Genomic DNA, 24,064 nt, shown 5'->3' on the forward strand with positions numbered 1-24,064 from the left:
AGGATGGCAGACGTCTCTCCCTTTTATCATGTTCTTTCTTCCCTCTTGGCTTTGCCTCCCCTTCAGAGTCAGGTGAGTACTACCTCATCGCAGGCCCAAACTGACCAAAGGAAGAGGAGTGACTCACTTGAGAATCCAACCAATCCTTTGTTGCTGCCTAGGCCAGTGTCCTTTGTTCTTGTGAAGCTGGGTTGGGTTTGTCCTATATGTGCCCTGATGAGGTATGAACTTCCCCTCTGCTCTTGGAGAGTTTTTGTCTGGGCTTGTTTTAAGTCATGAGGACACATTTTCAGCCTCATAACTATATACATGAAATTACAACCTATAACTTTACTATAACAACAATGCTCAGTGCATCACGAGCCTTCTGAAGACACCCAACATAACAAACTTTGCACTGGATACCACACAATTATAAGGATGAACATGGGGGTGCAGGGTGTTCCCCTGAGGTACAGAATGTTACACATGGGTTTTATTTATAATTATGCTCAGGAGCCTGTTTAATTTTACAGTAGTTTGGCAGCCCAGCTTCTGTAAATAGGAAAGTAGGGTTTTTAAATCTCCTAACTCAATACAAAACTCTCAAAGGCTAAATAACTCATTGTCAAGTCTGGAGTCTGAAGCAACTTTCTTCTCTGGCACTACCAGGGATCTTAGGTGTTTTTAGAGTGAAAATAGTAAAAAATAAATTACTTGAGAGTGTTCATGTCTAAGATATCCCTCTCTGTCCACAGATGGAGATTAACAAATAATTTATTAAGGCTCCAATATTGCAGTGAGCTACATGCAGTTTCAATTAACTTCAATCTACTTCTGAGCAGACATAAGTGATTCAGTTGGCAGGATTGGGAACTTAAAGCTGAAATCAATGAAAGTTTCCCATTAAAAGGATATGTGGGTTCAGGTTCTGATGTTTTTCGGCTTCTCAGTGGAGTATTAGACAGTTGTTACTATGTTACTCTCCCTTATTGTGGCAAACACAGAAGTCCCTTCCAAAAGTTATGTTTCAAAGGATAGTTACAAGATGTATAAACTAGAGAGACAGACTAAGTGATAGCACTCTAAAACCCTGTAGTATGCCAAATATGTGACTTTACAAAAGGAATGAAACATGGATTTAAGAGAGGGGAGGCCCTATCCTGCATTGTATACTGCTCAGAAAAAGGGACAATGTTTTAAGGAATGCAGTGCCAATGAAAGACACCTTATTGAGAGCTGTAGTAACTAGAGTCCATTGTTGATTGTGGGGAGGGTGAATTTTCCTTCCTTGGGAACCACTGAGTAGGAATAATCTCTCAGGTGCATGTCATCTCCGATGATTATTCTGTAACTAAAGTAGACACCTGAGTTTAGTTGTATCTTTATAAACAAAATGGACACACTATGCTTTAGGATCCAAGCTTAGTAAGACAGATCTGCCCAAATTCAGTGCTCAGGATACACGCACAGGTCTGTCAAATGCACTGTTTGTCCCTTTTCCTTGAGGTGTCAAGATGTTTGGACGTTAGCATTTGGGCACTCAGTGTGCGGAAGTTTGACTAGAAACATAACACACTGCTTTAGAAATACTACACGCTTGAAACAGCACAAAAGTCAGTTGCAACCTTCCTTTTCAGGACCATGCATGTGCGTAGGGAATATGAAAATGTTCTGTATGGTAGAACTGGATTGAATTAGTTTCTTCATTTTGAGATTAGGTACTTTGTAGAAATGGATGTGAGTGCTTGGAACTGAGTATTTTTAGAATGTGCATTTTAAAACAAATTCAAAAGCTATTTAAATATAGCTCAGCGAGCGGTAACAGAATCAGGTACAGGGTGAGGAAATAAATAGTTTTGAATTGACTGCCTCTGAGTAAATATTTGGTTGTTCTTAAACTTAGTTTTCAGTTGCTTTAAATGTTATTAATTTGTAGATTTGGGGTATACATGCATAATCTACTCTAACATGAAACTAAGATAGTTTGGGAACCTGTGTATTTATTACATTGATCTTATTAAATGTCTTATAGCAACTTTCTTTTGGTCACACTTGTTGTATTAAGGTTCCATTTATAAAGGATTAATAAATAAATGAAAGATGTTTTAATATATGGTTAATTGCAATGGAGTCCAACAAATAAACAGATAACTTTATAATCAGGGTGCTTAACCAACTACTTGTAGGAGTAATAACATACACCTTACACCACAAGTGAAAAAGTCAGAGGGAAGTAAACAAAAGTCATGCATTTTTTTAACAAACAAAACTAGTGTTCATTATGAGTTTTTAAAAACCTTTAAAATGTTCATTGTAAAACTAAAGTGAAACGTGGAAGGAAAAGAAAGCTGCTCATTTTTTATTTAGATTTTTTTTTCAGAATTTCCACCGTCGCCAATTTCTACTATTTCTACTTCTGTAGCCTTTATTCTACTGGTATTTTTTAAGTTTTGTCAATAACATCATTTATGCTTCATCACTAATACATCCAAATATACAAATTATTTATTTTAAATTTTCTCACCCGTGGCAAAGATTTTAAAAATAGCAGTTGGAATGTTTTTCATTCTCTAAATGATTTTAAAAAATCCAATATGTCTGTACACCTCTGATCTAGCACTAGAAAGGCTCATTTCCTTATCTATGGAAATTAGAGGTTTCAGAGAGTGAATAGAAGTAATGTTTCCCAACTATGTATTGAAGCCCTCTTTTCACCCTAGTTTATTCTCTTTTCTCCCTGACTTGGGCAGTCCTTCAGTTGACTGCAGACAATCTGGGTCAGGTCAGTAGTGCAAAACAAATCTAAATGAAGATTATAGAAGGAAGGTAAGGGGGTAAGCCTATTAAGAGTCCCACTAACCTTAAAGTGTTGAGTTTAATTAACTTATCAGGGCTCTTTCTTTAGCTTTGTAATACAGAGACTGAGGCATCATGGAGAGGAACGGCATGTATTCCAGAGAGTGGTGCATAGAAATATCTCTGAAGCTATTAAAATCCAATACTAGTTATGTAGTAAAACTCATCACTAGTGAATAAAGAATCACAAACATTTAATAAGACAACAGATAATTGATCCATCTTCCTATTTATAATATGCAGAATGTTCAGACTTATATTATACTATAGCTGAATGAATAAAGTGACAATTCAATTTGTTATACTTTTTCCATTTTGAGAATGCCCACAAGTAAATTTCAACTTTCCAACTCTAGAGCTTTCCGACAAGCTCTGCTATTTTGTTGTGACTGGTCATATGAATGAAGGGCATGATATTGTTTCTATACTTTGAATGGTAGAGTGTAACTCATCAGGTTTCAAATGTGAAGCAAGTTACAAAATTGATTTCAGGGAGCATTTGAATATGCAAACTTAAAATTCATCTGTGAGAGTGTTGATGTTAATACAACTCAGTTGAAGACTATGGAAGGCAAACATGAAAGTAGTGTAAACACATCAAAAGTACTAATTTACAAATTCAGACATATTTTAATACGTTTTTTTTAATTGCTTGCCAGGCTCTAGTTTACAGAGAATCTTCACTTCTACTGATCTTTTCTTATCCACAATTACCACCTGATCTTGTAGTTATTTGCATATACAACTCCCGCTCAAGCATTTTAATATAATTGTCCATTTCGTTTTAATTTTTCCTACAAAGTAAATGGGTTAAATTGTTCTGATGAAAGTTCTGTGCCTATTATGACTAATATAATCATAACCGAAGAACCTACCGCTGAAAAATATTGATGTGTTTCCGCAGTTTGTCCTAAGAGAGCGTTATCTCTTTTAAAGGACATTTCTCTCCAGTGTTTCCATTTGTCTGTGTTCAATAAATGGGGTATCTGAGTTGCTACTTTTAAATTAACATAGACCTGGAGAAGGAGGTGGGAGAGAAGAGGCCCTGAAAAATATTTATATTAAAAAATACCCCCACACCCTGCTTACACTGACCTCAGTCTAGACTCTGGTTCCTTGGTCCCCATGCTGTATAATTTATTTTGGAGTAACATTTAAAAAAAACACTTCTTGTTTTAAAGAGACAAGATGGGATAGGTAATGTCTTTTATTGGACTAACTTTGGTTAGTGAAAGAGACAAGCTTTTGAGCTACACAACTCTTCCTCTTCTTGAGACCTGAAGAAGAGCCCTATGTAGCTCAAAAATTATCTGTCTCCAACCAAAGTTGGTCCAATAAAAGAGATTACCTAGACTCCCTTGTATCCAATATACTGGTACCAACATGGCTACAGAAACAGTACAAACAACTTTGTGTTTTGTGAGATCTCTAGCAACAAAAGAAGATGCTTCAAATAGATTTAAAATGATTCAGCAATGTCTCATCCAATTATACTGACCATGTGAATGAGAAAATGCCCTTGTCTAGTCTATTTTAGTGATAGCTGGTTTGAGGTGTTTTTGGTAAAAGGACATTTTGTTCCCTTATCAAGCCTAATATCTTAAATAGAGATTAGCCAGTAGTATAATTCTACTTGTTGGAGAAGGAAGTCAGTGATAAAACACAGCAAAGAAAAGATTCACACATGGTTTCATGATTAATAGTTTAAACTGCAAGATAGCTAGGCCTGACCACTCCCAAAAATATATGTCTTGATTTAAGGATTCTGGCCTTTTTTTTTTAAAAGTTGCTAAAATGTTATAGCCAATGATAATAGGGTAGTGTGCTTCCCCTTGTGAACAAACTGGTATGTATTGCAGTGGGCTGCACCGTCCTCCACTGAGTGTGATCCATAACGTAGAACTTTGTTTTAAGAAATGTACTGGTAGCATGAAGGTAGCAAGCCCCTTGTCACCAATGGAGTGAGCATGGTAGATGGAGAAGAGCGGTTGATTGGAGCAGCACAAAATAAAACCTTTCATAGTAAAAGGACAATAACTATGGATTTCAGCTTTCCAGAATCCTGGGGCAGATTGTCAGCTTGTATAAAGCAGCACAACTTCATTGAGTTCATTGGTTTTGCACTGATTTATACCAGCTGAGGATCTGATCCCTGGCATGTAGGCAGAATCTGTCTTCCTCTCCCAGTGTTACATAGGTACTCGTGTCAAACAGGGATGCTTCCTTGGAGCTGGACCTCCCTTTTGGGAAGCAGGAGCCCTGCTAATGAGATGCCTATGTAAAGCTATGAGAAGAAATCCCGATTCAGCCTGCACTCCCTGGGTCCCCGCTTTAGCACACGCCCATTGCCTGCTTATTACCACACCTGTAACTGTTTGCATTAATGAGGCTTGGGCTGGCTGATCACAGCAGTTGTGAGGTAGTTACTGATTGCTCCCACAGCCAGCTTTTCCTCCAGATGAAGTGGGCAAAAAAGAAGCCACTTCTTCATCAGGTAAGGTAGAATCATTCCCTACGGGTAAAGATAAGTATCTGAGCAAATTCTTTCTTATTTCATGTGGGGGGGTTATTAAAACAAGGAGATGGCCTTCAGAGTTCTTTGTGAGGCATTGGTTCCAAGCAGTGTAAAGGGGACACCTTTTATTCACTTAAAAGCATAATCATCCATCTTTGCTTGTCCATGGTATGTCTGTCAAAACTGCACTTTGTTTAGCTTAAGGTGTGTTTTTTTTAAACTGAACTAGTTCAACAGCTACAAAAGGCTGTGTGGACACTTACATACCTGTCTAAACCTATTCTGGTTTATCTTTACTCATTTAGGAGCAGGTTTAGATTAAATAGAAATAAGCCACTCTTAGGTCAAAAAGGGTCCACACAGGATTTCTTAGCAGTTTAAGTTAAATCAGTTGCAAATTTGTGTGGAGACAAAGCTATAGACCTATAATATGGGGCTGCTTTCAAAGTGAGTATTTTTTAACTCTAGCAACATCTACACTGCTCTTGGAAATAAGCGATGCCCTGGAGCATATATTTACTTTAAACTTCTATTCTGGTTCCTATAAAATATCTCACTGCAGCAAATTTGTTTAAAAATTGTGAAAAAACATTTTGCAGAGATTTTCAGATCTGGTATACCAGCTGTCACCTTTCACACTCAGATCCTGATCAGCAAAATAGATGCAAAGGCTTTGTCTGGAAAACTGGCTGTTTACTCCACTCCTGCTGCCACTGTGCCCAGCCGTGCATCAAACTGTCTTTAGACGCAGTGGTTCCTCTTGCTTGTTGTTGCAAAGCCACCCGATATTTATTTTAATATTAAGACTTCTTTATAGCATCTGATCTTTTTTGTGGTTGTCTTCCTACTTCACATGTCCACATGGTGGCATATGTGTTCTTTCCTACTTCATGGGCTTTTGCATGTAATAAATGCCTCTTGTTAAATGTATATAGAGTAAGATAAATGAAAACCTCCAATGGCTTAGTGTAACTGCTGTACAATAATCTTGATGTACCTACGGTGCAATCCTGCTTGTTCCCACTGAAACCAGTGATGAAGGCCACTCTGGCTTCAATGGAAGCAGGATCTTCTGTTTGTTGCTGTTCTGTACTTGGATGTGGAGAACACAGGGAGCAAACTGGGAACTTGCCCCTGCAAACAGCAGCATGCAGGGCGATCCCACACTCATGTGAAGCCTTGTGGAAGTCATCAGGGCTCTGCAAGAACACAAGAGTCCACAGAGTAGTGGAATCATGATCCAGTGGTTCAGGCACTAACCTGGGACTAGGGAGAGTTGGATTCAACCATCTGCTTTGCCACAGACTCCCTGTGTGTCCTTGGGCACATCACTCAATCTATCCGGGCCTCAGTTCCCTCATCTTTACAATGGGGATGGTAGCATTGCCTTACCTCACCGGGAAATTCAGAGGATAGATACATTGAGGCACTCAAATACTGCGGTGATAAATCGGAACCCAGGCTACTGTCAGCAAATTGCAGAGTCTCTTATGCTGTCTCGTGTGGCATGTTAGGCAATCCTCCAAAATAGTGGGGGATGGGAAAGGACACATTCCTTGGGGGGACAAAGTTGTCAGCTTGGTGTACAAATTCTCTGATTGTTGTATATAGTCCATGGCAGAGAGTTACTTTGTTTAATGATTCCAGGCTGGTGTATTGGATGCTGGATTCCTGTGAAATTCATTCGGGTAGCCTGTAAATGTGACAATGAAGATTCTGGGAGACTACAGGAGGAGTGAAGGAAGAAGAAACAGGTACATCAAATAACTGCTTGTTTGGGTGTCTGTGGGTTCTAAAAAACTTCAGGAATGTTTTTCCAATTGTTCCAGACAAATCCTTGAAAGCTGAATGAGGGCCTCTATTGACTATCACAGTTCAGTATTCTATTCTGTTAAATCCTCCTACAGCCACAAATGTTCAAGGCTTTCACCAGTTCCATTATCATGTCCTCTATTGTAGTAGGGCAAGAACTGATGCAGTGGCCTCTGAATTCTGGTGTCCCAAGGTTAAATCCTAGCTACTAAAATGTAGGCTATCAATGAATAGTGATTTGGTGACTTGGACCTAGTCTGGATTTGTTCTTGTCACAAAAGCACCTCTCAACTGGCAGCTCCAGCTTGGACTAAGCTAACGGCGGATGTTCACAGGGCAGAAATGAAGTGTGTTCTCACTGTTTGGGAACACTGCGCAGCCTGCCCCAGGCTAAATTCACTAAATTCACTTCCATTTTTGTGGTGTGGTAGTGTTTTTTTGGTCTGTTTTTTAATAGCTAGACTGCCACAATGTTCAAGTGTAAAGATCTTCTTCCATGTGGTGCTTCCTTTCGCCTCCCTATGATTTAACCACAATATCTCTCTGGCTGTGTCAGTGACAAAGGGATTAAAAAGACAGACCCACCAATGTATTGCTGCTAAATACATCTGGACTGTCTTGGATTTAGGTACAAACCTGAAGGTCTTGTGTGGTGAACAGATGCACCTACTGCCTTCACCAAAGCTTTAGTGAGTTTGGTGCTCATGAAAACCCTTTAACTGCTGGGACTTGAGTCTTCTATCACAGACCGTGTCTCCACTTGGGGGTCTCTAGTGGGGAGCGAGGGGGGTGAAGTCTTAAAAAACGTACCAAATATTTCCCCAAATTGTACCAAAGAGTATTGGCTCCAGCGGCGGAGTTCGGGCTCCTGGGTGGGACCTTCACAGTAAACAAGGCCTGGCAGTGGCAATGCTGTTCCCTAGGCCATCTCTGCCCTCTCGCTGGCACCGGCACCCCCAGAGCTAGCTCCTCCGTATCTTCCTCCCCCATGGCATCTCAAAGCCAGCTCCTCAGCATCCCTCCTCCTGCACAGCATCCCCAGAGCCAGCTCTGAATCTTAGGCATCCCATACCACTGCCCTCTCTCCAGGACCCTCTCCTTCCAGTGTGTGGGGAGCTCCAGAGAGACAGTGCTGCCCCTGCCAATTGGCAGCAGAAGCAGCTTGCTTCTCAGCTGTTGCCATTCTCTATGGGCAGGGGGAGGAGACTCGCTGGCTTGGCATCATGCTTCCTCTAAGATCGCAGCAGCAGCATTACCAGCCAGGGGCCAAAACTTTATTGAATGTGTTGGGTCTGGGATCCTGCCCCTTGTGGTGCCCTGTTCACAGAATGGTGGCAGGAGGGACACTGTAGACTTCCCCTATTTCCTTCCCGTGCTTCCAACTTTTAGCTGTGAAATTTTGAATATGTTGAAATAAGCTTACTTTTGTCTCAATCTCTGTGGCCCAGCTAGTGCATTGGTACCTAATGCTGCTGGTACAGCTAGAAAGAAACTCTTCTAGGACCTGATCCAAAGCCCATTGAAGTCAGCTTCTACCAGCTTCAATGGGCTTAGGACCAGGCATTTGAGCAGTATGAATTGTACCTCTGCAGCTCACTCTCTCTCCCACCTCAGTCCTTGGCTGCTAACAAGGTACTAACTGTGGTGATAGGTTTTGTGATGTGCACGCATGTCCACTGAGCACTGGTCTGAGACTAGCAACACGTTTCCCTCGTGAGGATTTTTACTGCTTGGATCAACCTGAGCATTGTAAGTGCATTGGCAGGAAGGAAGAGAGTGATTCCAAAGGAATGTTACCATCTGTCAGGCAAATATGGATTTTACTGTGCTTAATGGGCTACTGTGAGGGAATGATGGAAATTTTAAGGAGAAGTAATATGCAGTTTAAAGCTTGGCCGAATACTTGCTCTATTAGCACAGAGAACTATGCAAATGAAAATATGGCACGGAAGAATTGCTGGAAATGCACATGCAAAGAATGTCTAGAGAAACTGATAAAAGCCAGGAAATGTAGGGCTAAGCCTTAAATTGTAGTAGCTATAGACAAGGCATATGTCAGGACATTTTCTGAAATGGGACAGTCTGAGTGAAAAATCCTTCCATTTTCCATTGAAGAAATGATCTATTGTCCAGTGGAAAACCTGTGGAATGCCACAGTTTGCCCCCTCCCCCAAACTCAGACCTAGCCAGATATAAATATATTACATAGCCTAAGTCAGGGGTAGTCAATAGGCAGACCATGGGCCAAACCCGGACCACCAGATGCTTTTGAATGGACCCAGAAATATTTTTATTATTTAGTATCATTATTTTTTTTTATTCCTATTATGTTCTCTGGAGTCTGGACCTTTACTATACCTTGACCAAGAAACTGGGACCTTGACAAAAAATGATTGACCACCTCTGGTCTAAGTCAGGGGTTTGTTCCGAGAGCGGATTGAAAGACCTAGGGACTACAGCGCTCTTCAAGCAGAGAAAGTGGGGCCTCTCCTTAATTATTTATATTTCTTTATTTGAAAAATATGGTATAAAAATTCAATGTAATGGGACTAGACCCTTCCTGTACAACTCCTGTTCCATGTATTAGCCCCATGTGAGAGGACTCTCCTTTTTTTTTTTTTTTTTGAAACATCCAGGGGAGAGGAATTCAACAATATTCATTGCAGTTCTTAGATGTGTGCTTTTTATAATGTGTGAATTTAGTAAGACAAGAGTTAATTCTGCCTCAGTATGTTCATATGGGCGAAACTACATTCCATGTAGGTTTCAAGGTTCCTATGCAAATTCATGGGTGATACATTATAGCAAATTCTTTTCTAGTTTTCAACTGTGCCACAAGTATGCAGGACAGCAGCTTATGGCGAGAGGCTTTTTTGGAATCTGATGAGGCCACTTGTAAGATTTTTCTCGCTTCTGGGAGCATACTTGAGCAATTATGAAGGAAACACAAGTGGATTCTCCTCATGAGTTACTCTGTTTCTTAAATACTCAGGCAATACTAAAAAAAAATAAACACACACTGATAATCTTTTGGCTGTAGTTGGATAAGAAGATTCATCTGAGTTTACCTTTATTCCTCTTGCTTTCCAGGTTTTTTTTATCAGTACCAAGCACAGATTCAGGAAACCACTTCAGAACATCATACATCCCACTGACTTCCAGCACCCACATAAGTGGTTACCTGAAAAAGGCTCATAATACCTAACGGGATCCTAATGGAAGACCACTGATAAATCTGACACATTTAATACAACTTCTAACCCTAATTAAAAATAAAGATTAATATCTGAACAGCAAATAACCCTAAGTTCCATGCGCATCTTGATCTAGACCAATTTAGAAATATTGGGGCCTACTTGTAAAGTCTATATCTGAGTTCAAATCTCACCTCTTCCTTCTCAAAAAAAGGTAGGAGTCATTTGGATCCAGAGTTTTGGTTTGGATTTGGATCTATTTATTAATTCGTGTGTGTGTGTGTGTGTGTGTGATTATATATATGCTAGAATATTGCCTTCAAATTCAGTAGTGTTGTAGAATCATGACAAGATTTCTTTGTTTTTGCCATCATTTACTGGCAAATTTGGTTTTGAATGGACCCCATTAAGTAGTTTCAGATCTTCATATAGTTTTGTGAAAGATTTTTACATATTTTAAGATATATAGAATTGGGGTTTTGATTTTTGATGTTAGTAACACAAGGAACAGCTTTTTTCATTAAATATCTGATATGCATCTTAAGAACATCCTAGTAGATCAGACACAAATATATTTCTATCGCTTTAGTGTTTAGAAATCTGCAGTGTGTGTCAAATGTAGGGTGTTTCTCTAGCTTAGGGTAAGGAAGAAATTCACAATCTCTTGAATAGGGCACAAAAGAACTAACTTCAATTTGTACATTAAATATAATTCATGTTTCCTGTTCTTATGAAAAGATACTTGAGAACAGAGTAGGTTGCATTGCAGTAAGCCATGTTGAATCTGGTGCCGGGGTACTACTGCCATTAGACATACTTACACTGAATTTAGACAGGTTTCTTTCCTTTAAAGGTTCTGAATCATCCCACAGAGATAATTAGGTTTCTAATTGTGCCCTCAAAATTACTGCAAATCCTTTGCAGAAAGGTACTCAGAGATTTTATTTCTAACTGTTCTGAGCCTCTAGGCCCATCTCTGAGTGGTTGTGTGAACTAAGTGTCGAGAAGAGGCTTTCAACTTGGAAAGTTTTGTGAATTGCTTTTCCAAATATGATGCAGTGTCAGGGCAGCAGTATAGGAGGTCTATTGAGATATGCAGAAACCTCAAAGCATAACCAGTTATCTCTACCTTTGCAGTGATGTGTGTGGGAGGAAGAATTTGAAAAAAACCATTGTTGAAGTCTGGCTGCTCACTGAGCTAGAAATTCTTCCTAGATAGCCTGCACTAATGGTTTAAGATGAACTATTTCTGCAATTTAATTTTATGGGAGTGATTATCTTGCTGTCCACACATTCCTGTTTTATGGCTGTCTGCAGCCACTAGCAACAGTAGGTTTCTAACCTCTGTGCACAGGCTTTTCTGATTATTTGGGCAGTGCGAGAACAGGTAGTCCTGAAAAAACAGAGTAGCTCAGCTGTATTTCAGATTGCTCAAAGGAAACATCTGTGTCTTAGTCTGTTCTAAACAATAATCGATTCCCCCTGAGGAGGACATGAATGTCAGTTGACTAGCAAAGTGAATTTTGCTGTTTGGGGGTTGTTTGCTAGAAAATTTTACTCCTCTGAGATTTAGTTTGATAAATCAAGTTCTTTTTTGTATTGTTCAAAAACATCTTACTGGCATTGCATTATTGCTTAGCATATTCACATTGTGTTCAATGGATGTAAATGTCTGGAAGGCAATTCTATTGTTTATGCCCATGCCTGTGTCGAGTAAAATAGCTAATTTAATTGTTAATGACTGGATGGGAGCATGATTGGAAGTGACTCTCCCAGTATGTAATATGCATATTCATTGCGAGGATGAACTGACAATCAGGAAAACACCTGCCAGTTGGTTCCTCTTATTTATGGTAAACATCATCTTCTCCAACAAGCTATAATGGGAACCGTTTGTGATGAAAGCTGTATTGCTCTGCTCTGCAAATCCACTATGAAAGTTTGGTTGCTAAGACAATCCACTCTGAGTATTTCAAACTGCCACAAATCAGCCCCATCAGTTCACCAGCACTCTTTTCACAGATGGAATTGTATGATTATGACATTGGTAATTGGCTTGTGTGCTTGGATAATGAGGCAGTATGAATAGGGCATGCGCCTGCAATCTAGGAGACTTGAAGTCACTTGCTTGACGTGTTGCATGACCTTGGGCAAGTCACCCCTCTCTCTCTCTCTCTCTCTCATTTTCCCTACCTGTAAAGTAAAAATTATTGCCATAGCACTCTGGGTAACAAGAAAACATCCTACAAATACATTGGAAGCAAGGGGAAAACCAAGGATAAGGTAGGTCCGTTACTCAATATGGGTAAGGGAAAAACAATAACAGAAAATGTGGAAATGGCAGAAGTGTTAAATGACTTTCAGGTTATATGAAATATTGTTTTAAGCAGTTAAACTGCCTATCTTTCTGCTTATCTTGGAGTGGAAGTATGCTATTATGTATAGGTATATTTGAATATATAGTTCAATGTGGGTGAAAAAACATGCTCTCAGCTGAATGCTGCAGTAGATTTTCCTTGAATATATTGAACTCTTCAGTGGCGCGTAAGGTAAGATCAGATATCTATAAGCCCAGGCTGAAATTTTAGCCAGTCAGCTGAATCACAAAAAGCTACATTACCTGCCAATGTTGGATCGCCTCATTCAGCCCTCAGTTGCAACTTCATCAGATTGCAAGAGAAAAATAACCACAGACAAAGTTTAGCCTGGTTGAAGCAACTTGGTTTTTATTAATGCAAGCACATCCAGTCAAACACAGAATATCCTGCTTTATGGTACAGCTTTATATGTAGCAATGCAGCTCAGAATAGCAGAACACAGTATTTAAGGAATGTATCAAATTGAAGGAGGAAAAAAATTAAAAACAAACCCATGTAGACACTGCACTGATTTCAAGTATATACTAGGACTGATAGACCAGTGAAGTGCACATTCATGTAAAAGCTTTTTTTCAATACACATACAGAACGTGTTCTAAAATTGCATTTCAAATATATATTTTCTTAAATTTTAAGCATCCCTTTTAAAATTTCAATTACATAAACAAAGCTGATATACAATCCCTTTTATAGTGTCTGACTATATCACTAGCTAGAACATCTCTGAAAGTGCAAAACACTGTAATAATACAGTATAAATATTCTTACTCTACCCCAGGGCTGAAAATCAGTACTTCAGCACAGGAAAAATAGCAGCAGATCACAAGAAACAGAGCTATCCTCTCTCTCTCTCTCTCTCTTTCTGAGCCGTTGATGTTCACAGCTAGCATTTGTACTTCCTCCTTCCACTTTAATCTGTTTGTTTAATGGCAACTATTTAACTTTTGTTTGTTGCTCTTTGATCTCAGTGCTATGGGAACAGCAAAAAGTCAATTCCTTCCCCCTGCATCCTCCCTTCCCCGCCTGGTGTATTTAGTTTTCATAAGAACATACATCTAGGGGAAAAAAGCTCTCATTGGAAACATATTAAAGGCTTAATACTGCAAACGCTTACTGTGGGTAAATGCAAATGGGACTACCTAGGGTTGTAAGCATTCAGTAGGAAGCATTTGCAGGATTGGAACAGAGAAATTGCTTTAACAGACCTGATCTGTGGTCCAGCTAGTCCAGCATTCTGTCTCCAACAGAGGTCACCACAAGATACATCAGAGGAAGGTACCTGCCCACCTGGATGAGCAATTACAGAACTAACTTTCTCATAGGCCAAGCTTCTTCCCAACCCCCTCAGCTGGGGATTGGTTGATGCCCTGACACATGAGGGTTTGTATCCTTTCCGAGCTCTTGATGGCATTGAAACAATCCTTTCTAATGTAACTGTCTGGAGGTTCTCATTATCTAGATAAATATCCAACCCTCAGGCCCTAAGAGAACAAGTGCTGGGAAGGAGAACCGACAGTCATGGGTAATAGTACGTTCATAAATCTTAATCTGAGACTGATTTTTTGGTCTTCCTCCTGGTTCAGAAATTATGGGAATGGGGAGGAATAAAATCTTTAAATGATGAATAATTTTTTTCTGAAAATGGATAGCCTGAAGTGTAATATGAGCTGCTTAGACATGCTGGTTATCATAGCCAAATTATCTTAAAATCAAGAACAGTTAAAAGGAGAAGTGAGAAATTGGAAACATCATTGGTTTACAAATCATCCTAATTTGGATCTGACTTGGGGTTTAAAGGCCTGATCCAGTGCCAGTGGATGTTTTTCCATGAACTTCAATAGATTTTGGCTGAGGCGTATAATGATAGCTTGAATATATGCCGGAATAATCGGCTGCCATAGATTCTTAGTTTTAATTGGTTGTCTGTCAATTCAGGCTAGCATTTTCAAAGGGATCTAGGAAATTAGATGCCCAAATTGAATGGAAATGGTATGTTTCACTCCTTTAAGCTTCAGCTTCAAAGTTGATGTCCCAGTTCACGTCCCCGCCCCTTCTCTCATTTTAAAACTTATTTTCCAAAACACACATTAGATCCATCTTGAAGAGTTTATCTAGATTAGACACCCTTTTCTTTTTAAAATAAATCCCTGATAAAGAAAATGAAAAATATTCTGCAGCCAGAACTCAAAGGATAGTTCCCAGAAGTGTTAATACTTAAAAAAAAAAAAATAAAATAAAAAATCTAGCAGTTGTCCCGTTTCTTCTCTTCAAAGCACGTAACAAAAATATGTTTTGCTGCACTTTCATTGTTGTAGGCAGGCATACTCTAGTTCATGTGCTATATCTTCCAGTTTATTTACAAAGTACATTATAGCTGGTTTTTAGACATCCATATTTTTATTTTGTTTGCTTCCATCCCAGAATCATAGAAGGTACACTGGACAATTTCAGTACCTTGTAAGGCACTATTCTCCGATGTAAGAGAGGAACAGCCCCACTGCAGATGTCTAAGGCCCTGGTCCTGCAGACACTGATGCACCTCCTTGACTTGAGCATGCAAGTTGTCCCAGAGATTTGAATGGGACTCTTCATTCCTTCCCTTCAACTCCTCACCTGCTTAAAGTTAAGGAGATGTGTCAGTGTTTGTAGGATTGGGACTTAACGGTATTGAACCTGTGCAGTGTTTTGGTTGTATTTGGTGTTTGTATGTTGGGGTTTTTTCTTTTTTAAGGTGGAAGTAATCAAAAGAAAAAAGATTTGGATGTCATTAGACTAAGACCTCACCATGGGTACCATCTCCCATGATACACTTCATCTCTGAGAACAGGGCCCTGCCCTTGTTTTTTTAAAATAAAAACCAAAATCCTTCACTTTAAGTGCCTTAAGGTTGACATGTGAAATATTTACCACATTTTTATTTCATAAAAGATATTGTATATACAAAACAGACCTCAGCCAGTGAGGTCTTGTTTATCCCAACCCAAGACATTCACTATTTAAAAACAAAGTTCTTCCTGTGTGCTTTAGATTCTGCAGATCAGATCCAAAATCTCAGGCCCTATTAAGCAGAGTTGTCCTAGAAATGAAAAAAATAAATCACATGTATTATAGCAATTCTTCTTCCTACCACAATGAAAGAGGCATTCTTGTTCCAGGTCATGAAGTTGTGTCAGATTCCTTGCTTTTATTAATCAGAATTCTTTCTTTAAGGGCCAGATCCTAAACTGTGATAGCTCAACTTAAGTCAACAGAGATGCTGATTTACACCAGCTGAGACTCTGGCTCTAAATCGTTCCTCCTATCTGATCAGAATGGCAAGTGTGTGAATGATGAATGTGCCTTCTAATGTTAACGCAATTGTAGAGCTTTCATAGGTATCGGAGCATTCAAAGCCCAAGTATAGTGAGCCCCATGGGGTAGTGGACAATGGAAGGTGATCTAGGCACATTGCGGCTGCTTCTCTGCAGGAGTCTTCTCCCTGTCATAGAATATCAGGGTTGGAAGGGACCTCAGGAGGTCATCTCGTCCAACCCCCTGCTCAAAGCAGGACCAATCCCCAACTAAATCATCCCAGCCAGGGCTTTGTCCTGACCATCCCCTGGCATATGTGTAGAAAGGGCAGCCATAGTTTGGCTTCTTGCACTGTCAACAGTACTGCATTTCCCAAAGGTTAGGTGGGTTCAGGCAAATACCACACCCTCTCCAACACACTGGCTACTGCTTGCAGGGCAGTGCTGGGTTTAGCGCATGCTACACCTCCTGTATGTAAGTAGCAACTACTGCTCTGGAGCAGGCTCCTCCATGCAGTCCTGGTGGCCCTATGCCTTCCTCTGCATTACCCTGGCATGATGTCTCCAGCCATCATTGCAACCATAATTTAATGCTGAGAAGTACCACCCTATTATTCCATCTACCAGCCTCTTCAGGGTTTCTTGAACTAGGATCGTGGAGTCAAAACTAAATGTTCAAAGAGGTTGAAAATCACTTATGAATAGTCTCGGGGCCTACATTTTAATTTCAGTGTGTGGTGTGCACAGCTGAGTAAATCAGTTATTTCTCTTTGTGGGGAAATTTTAAAACCATCCATCCATCCACACCATACATGGAACGTTCAATTCTGGCTGTGTATAATGCCGAGTGCACAAAGGGAGTGCATTACAAAAGAGACTGTTTCTGGATACAGAAAGGGGCTACAATTTTGAAAAGATTTTGTACCTGAGTGTCTTCCAGCTGTCTTTTTCCATGTGATTTTCTGGACCTTCACTTTCGAAGGATGCTATAAACAGAGCTGGATAATAAAACAAATAAGAGCGATCAAAAATGGATGTGTCCAGTTTCCCTTTTCTTAAAGAATCATTAAAATAATCAATGAAATGATGTTGGTAGGTACCAGATTAGTAAAATGGGCAGTGGCAGTATAAATTTATCTATACTGCCATGTCATATTTCTAATGTGACCTGGAGGGCCATTTCAGGAAGATAGAATGGCATTCTGACTTTTTTTTTTTTTTTTTTTTTAAAACACATGCCTTTATTTTTCCTTCTCCTGTGCTCTTCCCATGTCAATGCAACAATAGAAAGAAAGACCCACTATAAACTTAAATAAAAGACAGAGCTTTTACCTTCTTCACTGTAAATAGGTGTCGTGAGTAGATAACTCTGGATCTTCTTGTCCTTCTCAAAAGGACACTCTACTTGTTTCCATGTTATGAAATCGTGAATTAGTCTTGAAATTTCCCAAAATTTCTGTATGAGGCAATAAAAATAACATACTATTAAATAAATATTTCTTTGGTTTCCTAATTCAGTCAGGCTCCTTGGCCTCAGGTTCAAGGCCCCTCAATCTTGCCCTGGCTGATGTCTCTGCTCATTTTCCTCTACTCCACCTTCTCTCTCACTCCCTATCCTTTCTTCTTACTGCTCCTTTTAACCTTCTTTTGCTCCTAGCTTCACACCTGCTCTTCTGGAACAGTCTGTCTCCATTTGCCAAACAACAAATATTTCCCTCCTCCTTTATATCCCACGGTCCACCTTCCTTTTTCTCCTTTAGAATCACGAGCTGTTGACCCATTTCTTGTTTTGTGTGTGTGATCTCGCCATTGTACTAAAAATTTCAAAGCAGCCCTAAGCATAAGCTCTTCCGAGAAAGGGTCTTAGTTCATTTGTAAAGCACCCCTTAAATTTAAACTACGCAAACAATTTTTAATAATTTATGGAATCAACAACTTTTTTTTTTCCACTAAATATTTCCAGGAGCACCATTTCTCATATTTGTTAGAATGAGTGTGGTTGTGTATGTGGTGTGTGTGTGTGGTTTTTTTAATCAAACATTGTGCTTTTAGGAGTATATACAGAATATCAGAATGTGTCTGCAATTATTATTCAGGGAGCGAATCCAAGTCTGGTCCAAATTCTGCTATGTAAATCAAATGTGTGTGGTTTTTTTTTTTTTAATCTAATAGCAGCAGCCATGGACTGAAGTATTAAGCAGGTTTCGAGGAGTCCAGTGCTGTTTCTGCTGAGGTCAATGGCAGTTTTCTCATTGACTTTAAGTGGAAGCAGGATTGGTCCCAGGTCTGTACTGTAAATAAATTCTGTATTATTGGATGCATTGTGTATTGGACATTATTGATGTGAGATATTTGATATATAAATGAGGGGGTGTGTGGGAAGAATGGTAACTACTATTCCTAGGTATTAAGATGTATTCTTCAAGTTTGCTGGGCAGATGAAATGAGGACTTGCGAATTATCAAATGCCTTAAAAGGATGCATTGGGCTATAGCAATGAATCAACTTGGGCTAGAAAACATGTTTTATGTTTTTTTAAATAGACCAAAGTGGAAATTCTAGCCATTGGAGTAGGGATTCTAAAGACAAACATTCTAGAGACAACTCCATGCCCTACTCTGACTTTTCTCCCAATCTATAACTCCTTGTTAATCCTTTATTAGTGCAGGGCAAGATGGGAGCTCCTGGTTCAAGCCCTCATTTGCTTTAGTACACTCCTCAGAGAGAGTCAGCGTTCTCTCCTGGTGCCATTTACCAGAGCTGCCACTTTTGGCCATTGTAATCTTTTCCATATGTCTCGCAATTTTCTATAAAGAGCAAATTCCTATAGGCTCTGACCTTTACTTAGCTTCTGTTCTCTGGAATCTGGATCTGACATTTGACAGATGTTAAAGTAGTGTTGTAACTACTATCCTTCACCACCCACCCTCAATCCTTTCAGGATTCTGAATGCCTTAATGTCACCTATTGCTGCAAGAATATAGACCTAGTGGTGTTAGCTTTTCTATTTAAGTTCTTTAAATAGTTCAGGCTGTCTCACACAATTCTTCCTCTGTAGCAATCTGGTTCCTGAGCAGTCAGCTAGAAATGTGCTTAGAATTCCAAATGTGCCTTCACTAGTCCAACCCATGCACCTGGGAAAGAGTATCTAATGGAAAAGAAAATAGGGTACCCAACTTACCTCGTCCTTGCTCACCTACTGGAAGAGTCTGTGTGTTCCTTCAGTACATTTATTAGCTTTTTTGAACTACTGCTAAATACCATTTGGCTGCAGTATGTGGTTATTCAGCCCAGCAGCTCCAACTGACCGTCACAGAATTTGTACAGCTAAGCTTATGTGCGCTGCTTTCAAGACTTAGGAATTTGTGTTTCTTTAAATTTCTACAGTACCTTGTGACTCCAAGTTGATCCCCTCTCTCTGTCTAGTCAGTTTTTTCCAGTGTTTTCTCCATTGCTGGAGCTAAGCTTGATAGACCTACAATGCAACATCCTCAACCTCGCTTAGATTTGTTCTCAACTTTAGGTGTAACATTCACTCTTCGAACCCATTGGGTATTTCCTCTATTCCTAATACTGTCTAAAGATCGTTCTGTTAGAGGTTCAGTACTTCTCTTAATATTTGAGGAGGAACCATGTCAGGTCTAGATGAATCTTCAATAAGTCAAATTACTCAGAGAGAAACTTCAGTGACCTAGTTCTTGCCTATATGAAGTAGCAGTGTGCATTAGATGGGTGGGATTTCTAAAGCACACCAATGAGTTGCACACTAAACTAGCCTGTGTAAACCCTGTTTGAAACAGCACTACATTGATGAGCATGAGATAACTTTCATTTGTGCCAGTAGGGTCTACATGGGCCAATTAGTGCATAACATGATGGTGTGCTTTAGAATTGGACCCCTCTAGTGCTCAGTGCTGCTCCTTGTAGACAAGCCCTTAGCGTGCACTTGCTTGAATCAGGGTATCTAGATTAAGCTCAATGTCAACTAATCAACTGTTAGCAGCCCAAACACTTTTCTTGTCCTACTCTTGAAAAAACTTCCATTTTCCCTTCAGACGAATGAAACAAAGTTAACTTGATTTCTGCTGCATCTACCCTTTTATAATCCAGCAAGGCTGCTTTTGTGCTTGGAGATTTTTTTTTGTTTTCACAACTTTTGCTATCTTTTAATTTTCTACACTGGCTCTTTAAAACCATCTTTTGTATACTCTCAATACTATTCTATAAATCCCTCCATCCACCTCCACATGTGATCTTGTAATTTTTCTCTTTCATGACTTTTCAAACATCTTATTATCCTAACTCCCTTGTTAGGTGGTGTTGAAGGATTTTCCCTTTTAGCATCCTTCATACTAGTATTTCATCACACTGAATTCTACCCAGCATTTCCCTCTTCTTCTCTGCTGAAATCCTGTCTTCTTTCAATTTGATTTGTCTCGTGTCAGTTTGGTTAACAGAGCCAGTTCATAAAAGTCACCTCTGTTTGCATACTTTCTACATTTTCTTGTGCATTTTGCCTATTCTTTTATATACAGCTTTTAAATATGTCACTAGTGTTTTCAATTGTATTGGAATGATCAGTTAACATAAATGAATTAAATTTCTGCAGTTTAGGTAAGTTTCTCTGTGTGTGTGTGTGGTGGGGGGTGGTATTTGATCTGTAATCTAGATGTACTAAATCCAGTGCATGCTTTCCAGTGCATTATACTTATAGGAATTAGATATCTAAAGCTCACAGTCCTCCCCCTAGAAAACTACTTGCCTCTGTTTATAGATTACAGGCAGCCTGAATAATTTAGAAGACATACTTATACTGGGCTATAAGAATTCTCTATTTACAAATATTTGAAAATATACAGCATTTGATTATGCTACTTCTATAATTGCAGAGACCTACCTTGAAGTTTATCTGTCCATTGGGTAAGCGGTTTGTGTGCATCTTGTGCAGAAAGTAGATATCTTTAATGAACAGATTGAAAACAGGGATGACAATTTTTTCCCGATTGCTGTTGGCAGTCTGAGATCTCTGTGCTGCTCCTTGCAGGGCTGTCCGGTAATTACAAAAGTTGCTGGATGGGTCCATGTGATGCTGTTTTAAATACACCCCCCCCCCAAAAAAAAAAACATTATTATGATGTTTCTCATAGATATATGATTTAATCCAATGATTGTACAATTAGATCAACTGCTGAAAAAAATCAGAGAGTAATATCTGCTTTTCTTTACTTCTTTTAGGATCCATTCATAATCATTCAAGACAGGCCAGTCAATGCATGTAGTTTGGATTTAAGCTTTCCCTAGCAGGTGTTTGGATGCAAGGTATTGGATTGATATTACATTTAATAAGTACCTTTTGGTGGTTTAGGGAACATTTAAAGGGAACAACATGCTTCCCTAAAAGACACTTAATCTACATTTCTGTCTGCCTGTTGATGATTGTGTTTTGAGAAGTTTCTTAGTGAAAAATATTTGGATCCCAGATCTCCACTAGATGGAGTACTTTAATTAGAGATCAGGGTAAAAAAAGACACATCCATTTAGATCTAGAGGTGGGGGAAATGGTCACTGTTAAAAGGAAGTGCCTAGGAATATCTTTGCTTTGAGAATTCATTCCATTGTTAGAAAAGTGTCATCTGAAGGGAATTAAAAAGAAGAAAATCTATATCAATCTTTTTCCCATGGCAGGGAGAGGACTTCAAGTCAAGAGAAATGGTACCAGCCATCCCCAACTTATATGCATCCACACCTACGCCTAAGGCATTAGTACCTAATTTTTATTAAACAGGGTATAAATCTTGTATATACCTCTAAAACATCAAATTTGGCTGTTTTGACCTTGGACCAGGTTTTCTTTAGCCGTGCTACAGGACTCAGGTTCATGCCAGCTGAAATGTAAGGGAGAGAAAGATAAATAAAACGAAGTTCAAGTGTACTTTTTTTAAATGTCAGTGTTGCATTTTTACACTCTTGTGCATTTTATTCTTTGGAAGACACGTCATAGCTGAGACTTCCAGCTAACACCTATTGCATTAATCTGTCACGGGTGCATGATACCACAGCAGGGGGTATGTCTACAGATGGAGTCAGTGAAGCTGGAGAATGTGTGACCATGTTCATGTTGCTTTGGCTGTCAAGTGTGGTGGTCTTGACTACAAGCCAGCAGCTATACTGGGGATACTCACAGATAATGGCCATCATTGAGTTGAAGTTTCCAATGTTGAAGCACTCTCTTGCCACATCAATAAAAAATTCCACTATTCTTGTCCTCTGCTTTTTCTTCACAACCTGAAACAAAGAACATGCCTTTGAGAGGAAAGGGAAGGTATGTGTGAGAAGGGGGGCGGTGACTGGTGACCTTCAGAATGTGCTATTGGAATTGGCGTCTCTATGGGCTGTCTCCACATGAGAGATTTTATGAGACAGCCTTAAGTGTATTCTGTCCAGATTCCCTTTTTTATTAAAAAACAGCCACTGGATTTGGGGCTCCTATCAAGTCCTTGCCCAGTTGAGGGGAAGTGCAGTTCTTTGTTCATATGCGAGAGAAAGGTTTAGGGAATAGCATGCCAGACTCGATTAAATAATTTCCTTATACCGGGGGGGGGGGGGGGGGGGAGAGAGAGAGAGAATGAAGCTGCCATCAGAATGCCAAAGATGAACCAACAATTCAAACCTCAAAGAAAAGAATGCCAAACTGGTTTCCCAGAAGATCTGTAAGTCTTAATTCCAGGGGGAAATTAAAAGGAGAAGGGCAGAGAGTGTTTCTCAAGCCTTAGGTGTTTTTCATTTTCACAAAGGAGATTTTACCCTGACTTCTTAATGACACTTGAGGATGATGACAGAATATAAATAATTTCCCCTTACTGTAAAGATGCTAATGGGTGAGGTTAGTTATCTGCTCTGCACGTTTGGTTTCCTTCCCATCAGATGCAGTGCTGCATGCTGGTTGTGCTTTATCAATGGCTGGCATCCAAAGCCTATTAGTACTAAAATTACTCTCATCCCATTGGCTTAAATTCCTTCGTTAAAACTCTCTCCTGCACTCTGACCTGCAGGGCTGGCCTGGCTAATACACATGTGGTCCTCTGCATCCCTTCCATCATTCATCTTCAGCCGGGAACTATTTTTAAACAGGATATGCTCTGTTATCTTGCTGATGTCTCATTCCAAAAGAAAATGGTTCAATAGTCACAAGTTTGGCACAATCTTCAGCATGGAGACTAAGAATGTTGCTTTGGTTGCTTTAATAAATGTGTTGGCTTTGCCTGACAATCCTGGAGGGTTTTTTGTAATTGAGTATCCATGGGAGCAGTCTCTCTAGAGACCAGTGATAACCAATGAGATTTCAAGAGGCCACGACTGGCATCTTTGTAGCCCGTCTCAACAGAGGGTCATAGACTGAGTGGGTGTGGAGACTGAGCTGCTCACAGAGCAGCTTCTTCATTTCAAAGAGCTGATACGTGTCGGTATTGATATTGCCCTAGCAGCTCTACAGACTTACACCAGCTGAGGATCAGGCCCTAAATCAGCAGTGTCCCACAGACTTCACTGCAGCTTATGCTCACTTAACTTGCAGGGCTATCGATGCTGCTTCTTTGAAAAGTTTATTTCCAAGTGGCAACATGCTCCCCAAGCTCCAGATGTGGTGATCAAATGAAAGAAGAGCTCTCACGCTTGACACAATGCGAATATGTATACAAAAAGAGATTGACTTGGGCAGTACAGTTTTTGTGCATTTTTCCATAATAGAAGATCCATTTAGCTTATATGAATTCTCTCTCTTCCCTTCCCACCCCCCACTCAGTTTCTTCTCCTTTATCCTGTGTGTACAACAGCAGAAGGTATTCCCATTGCATCCAATGATGTCCCAAAATAAGCAGAATGACTTAATTGCATAAAACTGCTGAAGGACAGGGTGAGTTTGCAAAGCAGCAAAACATTTGTTTTACTACTGGTAACTTTGGGAATAGCCAAGCATCCTATGAAAACCCCAAAAAGCTACATTAAATCAAACTTTATGGAAGTTCTCCTTCAGTGCGT

At 39.6% G+C, this 24,064-nt stretch overlaps 1 protein-coding gene and 1 long non-coding RNA gene across 11 annotated transcripts in view; one reads left to right on the forward strand and one right to left on the reverse strand.

The window, feature by feature from the left end:
- The first annotated feature begins 5,056 nt into the window (after positions 1-5,056).
- Positions 5,057-21,886, forward strand: LOC122466531. Its single transcript, XR_006292131.1, has 5 exons — positions 5,057-5,332; positions 7,001-7,107; positions 10,256-10,573; positions 21,263-21,346; positions 21,713-21,886. It is a non-coding gene; the product is annotated as an uncharacterized LOC122466531 (long non-coding RNA).
- RASGEF1A (RasGEF domain family member 1A) overlaps positions 13,064-24,064 on the reverse strand; it is a 258,373-nt gene continuing 247,372 nt past the window's right edge. For 6 of the 10 annotated variants that reach the window (XM_037904241.2, XM_027829475.3, XM_043550872.1 and 3 more), the window contains 6 exons: positions 22,210-22,312; positions 21,833-21,912; positions 20,925-21,116; positions 17,360-17,483; positions 16,953-17,025; positions 13,064-15,813 (listed from right to left, as the gene is read on the reverse strand). In XM_037904241.2, the coding sequence (XP_037760169.1) occupies positions 15,789-15,813; positions 16,953-17,025; positions 17,360-17,483; positions 20,925-21,116; positions 21,833-21,912; positions 22,210-22,312 (597 nt within the window). In that variant the 3' untranslated portion in view covers positions 13,064-15,788. The remainder of the gene's footprint in view (positions 15,814-16,952; positions 17,026-17,359; positions 17,484-20,924; positions 21,117-21,832; positions 21,913-22,209; positions 22,313-24,064) is intronic. The other 4 variants (XM_037904242.2, XM_043550871.1, XM_043550873.1 and 1 more) reach the window with 1 other exon arrangement.

Source organism: Chelonia mydas, chromosome 7, assembly GCF_015237465.2.
Source record: "Chelonia mydas isolate rCheMyd1 chromosome 7, rCheMyd1.pri.v2, whole genome shotgun sequence".
Classification (NCBI taxonomy): Eukaryota; Metazoa; Chordata; order Testudines; family Cheloniidae; genus Chelonia; species Chelonia mydas.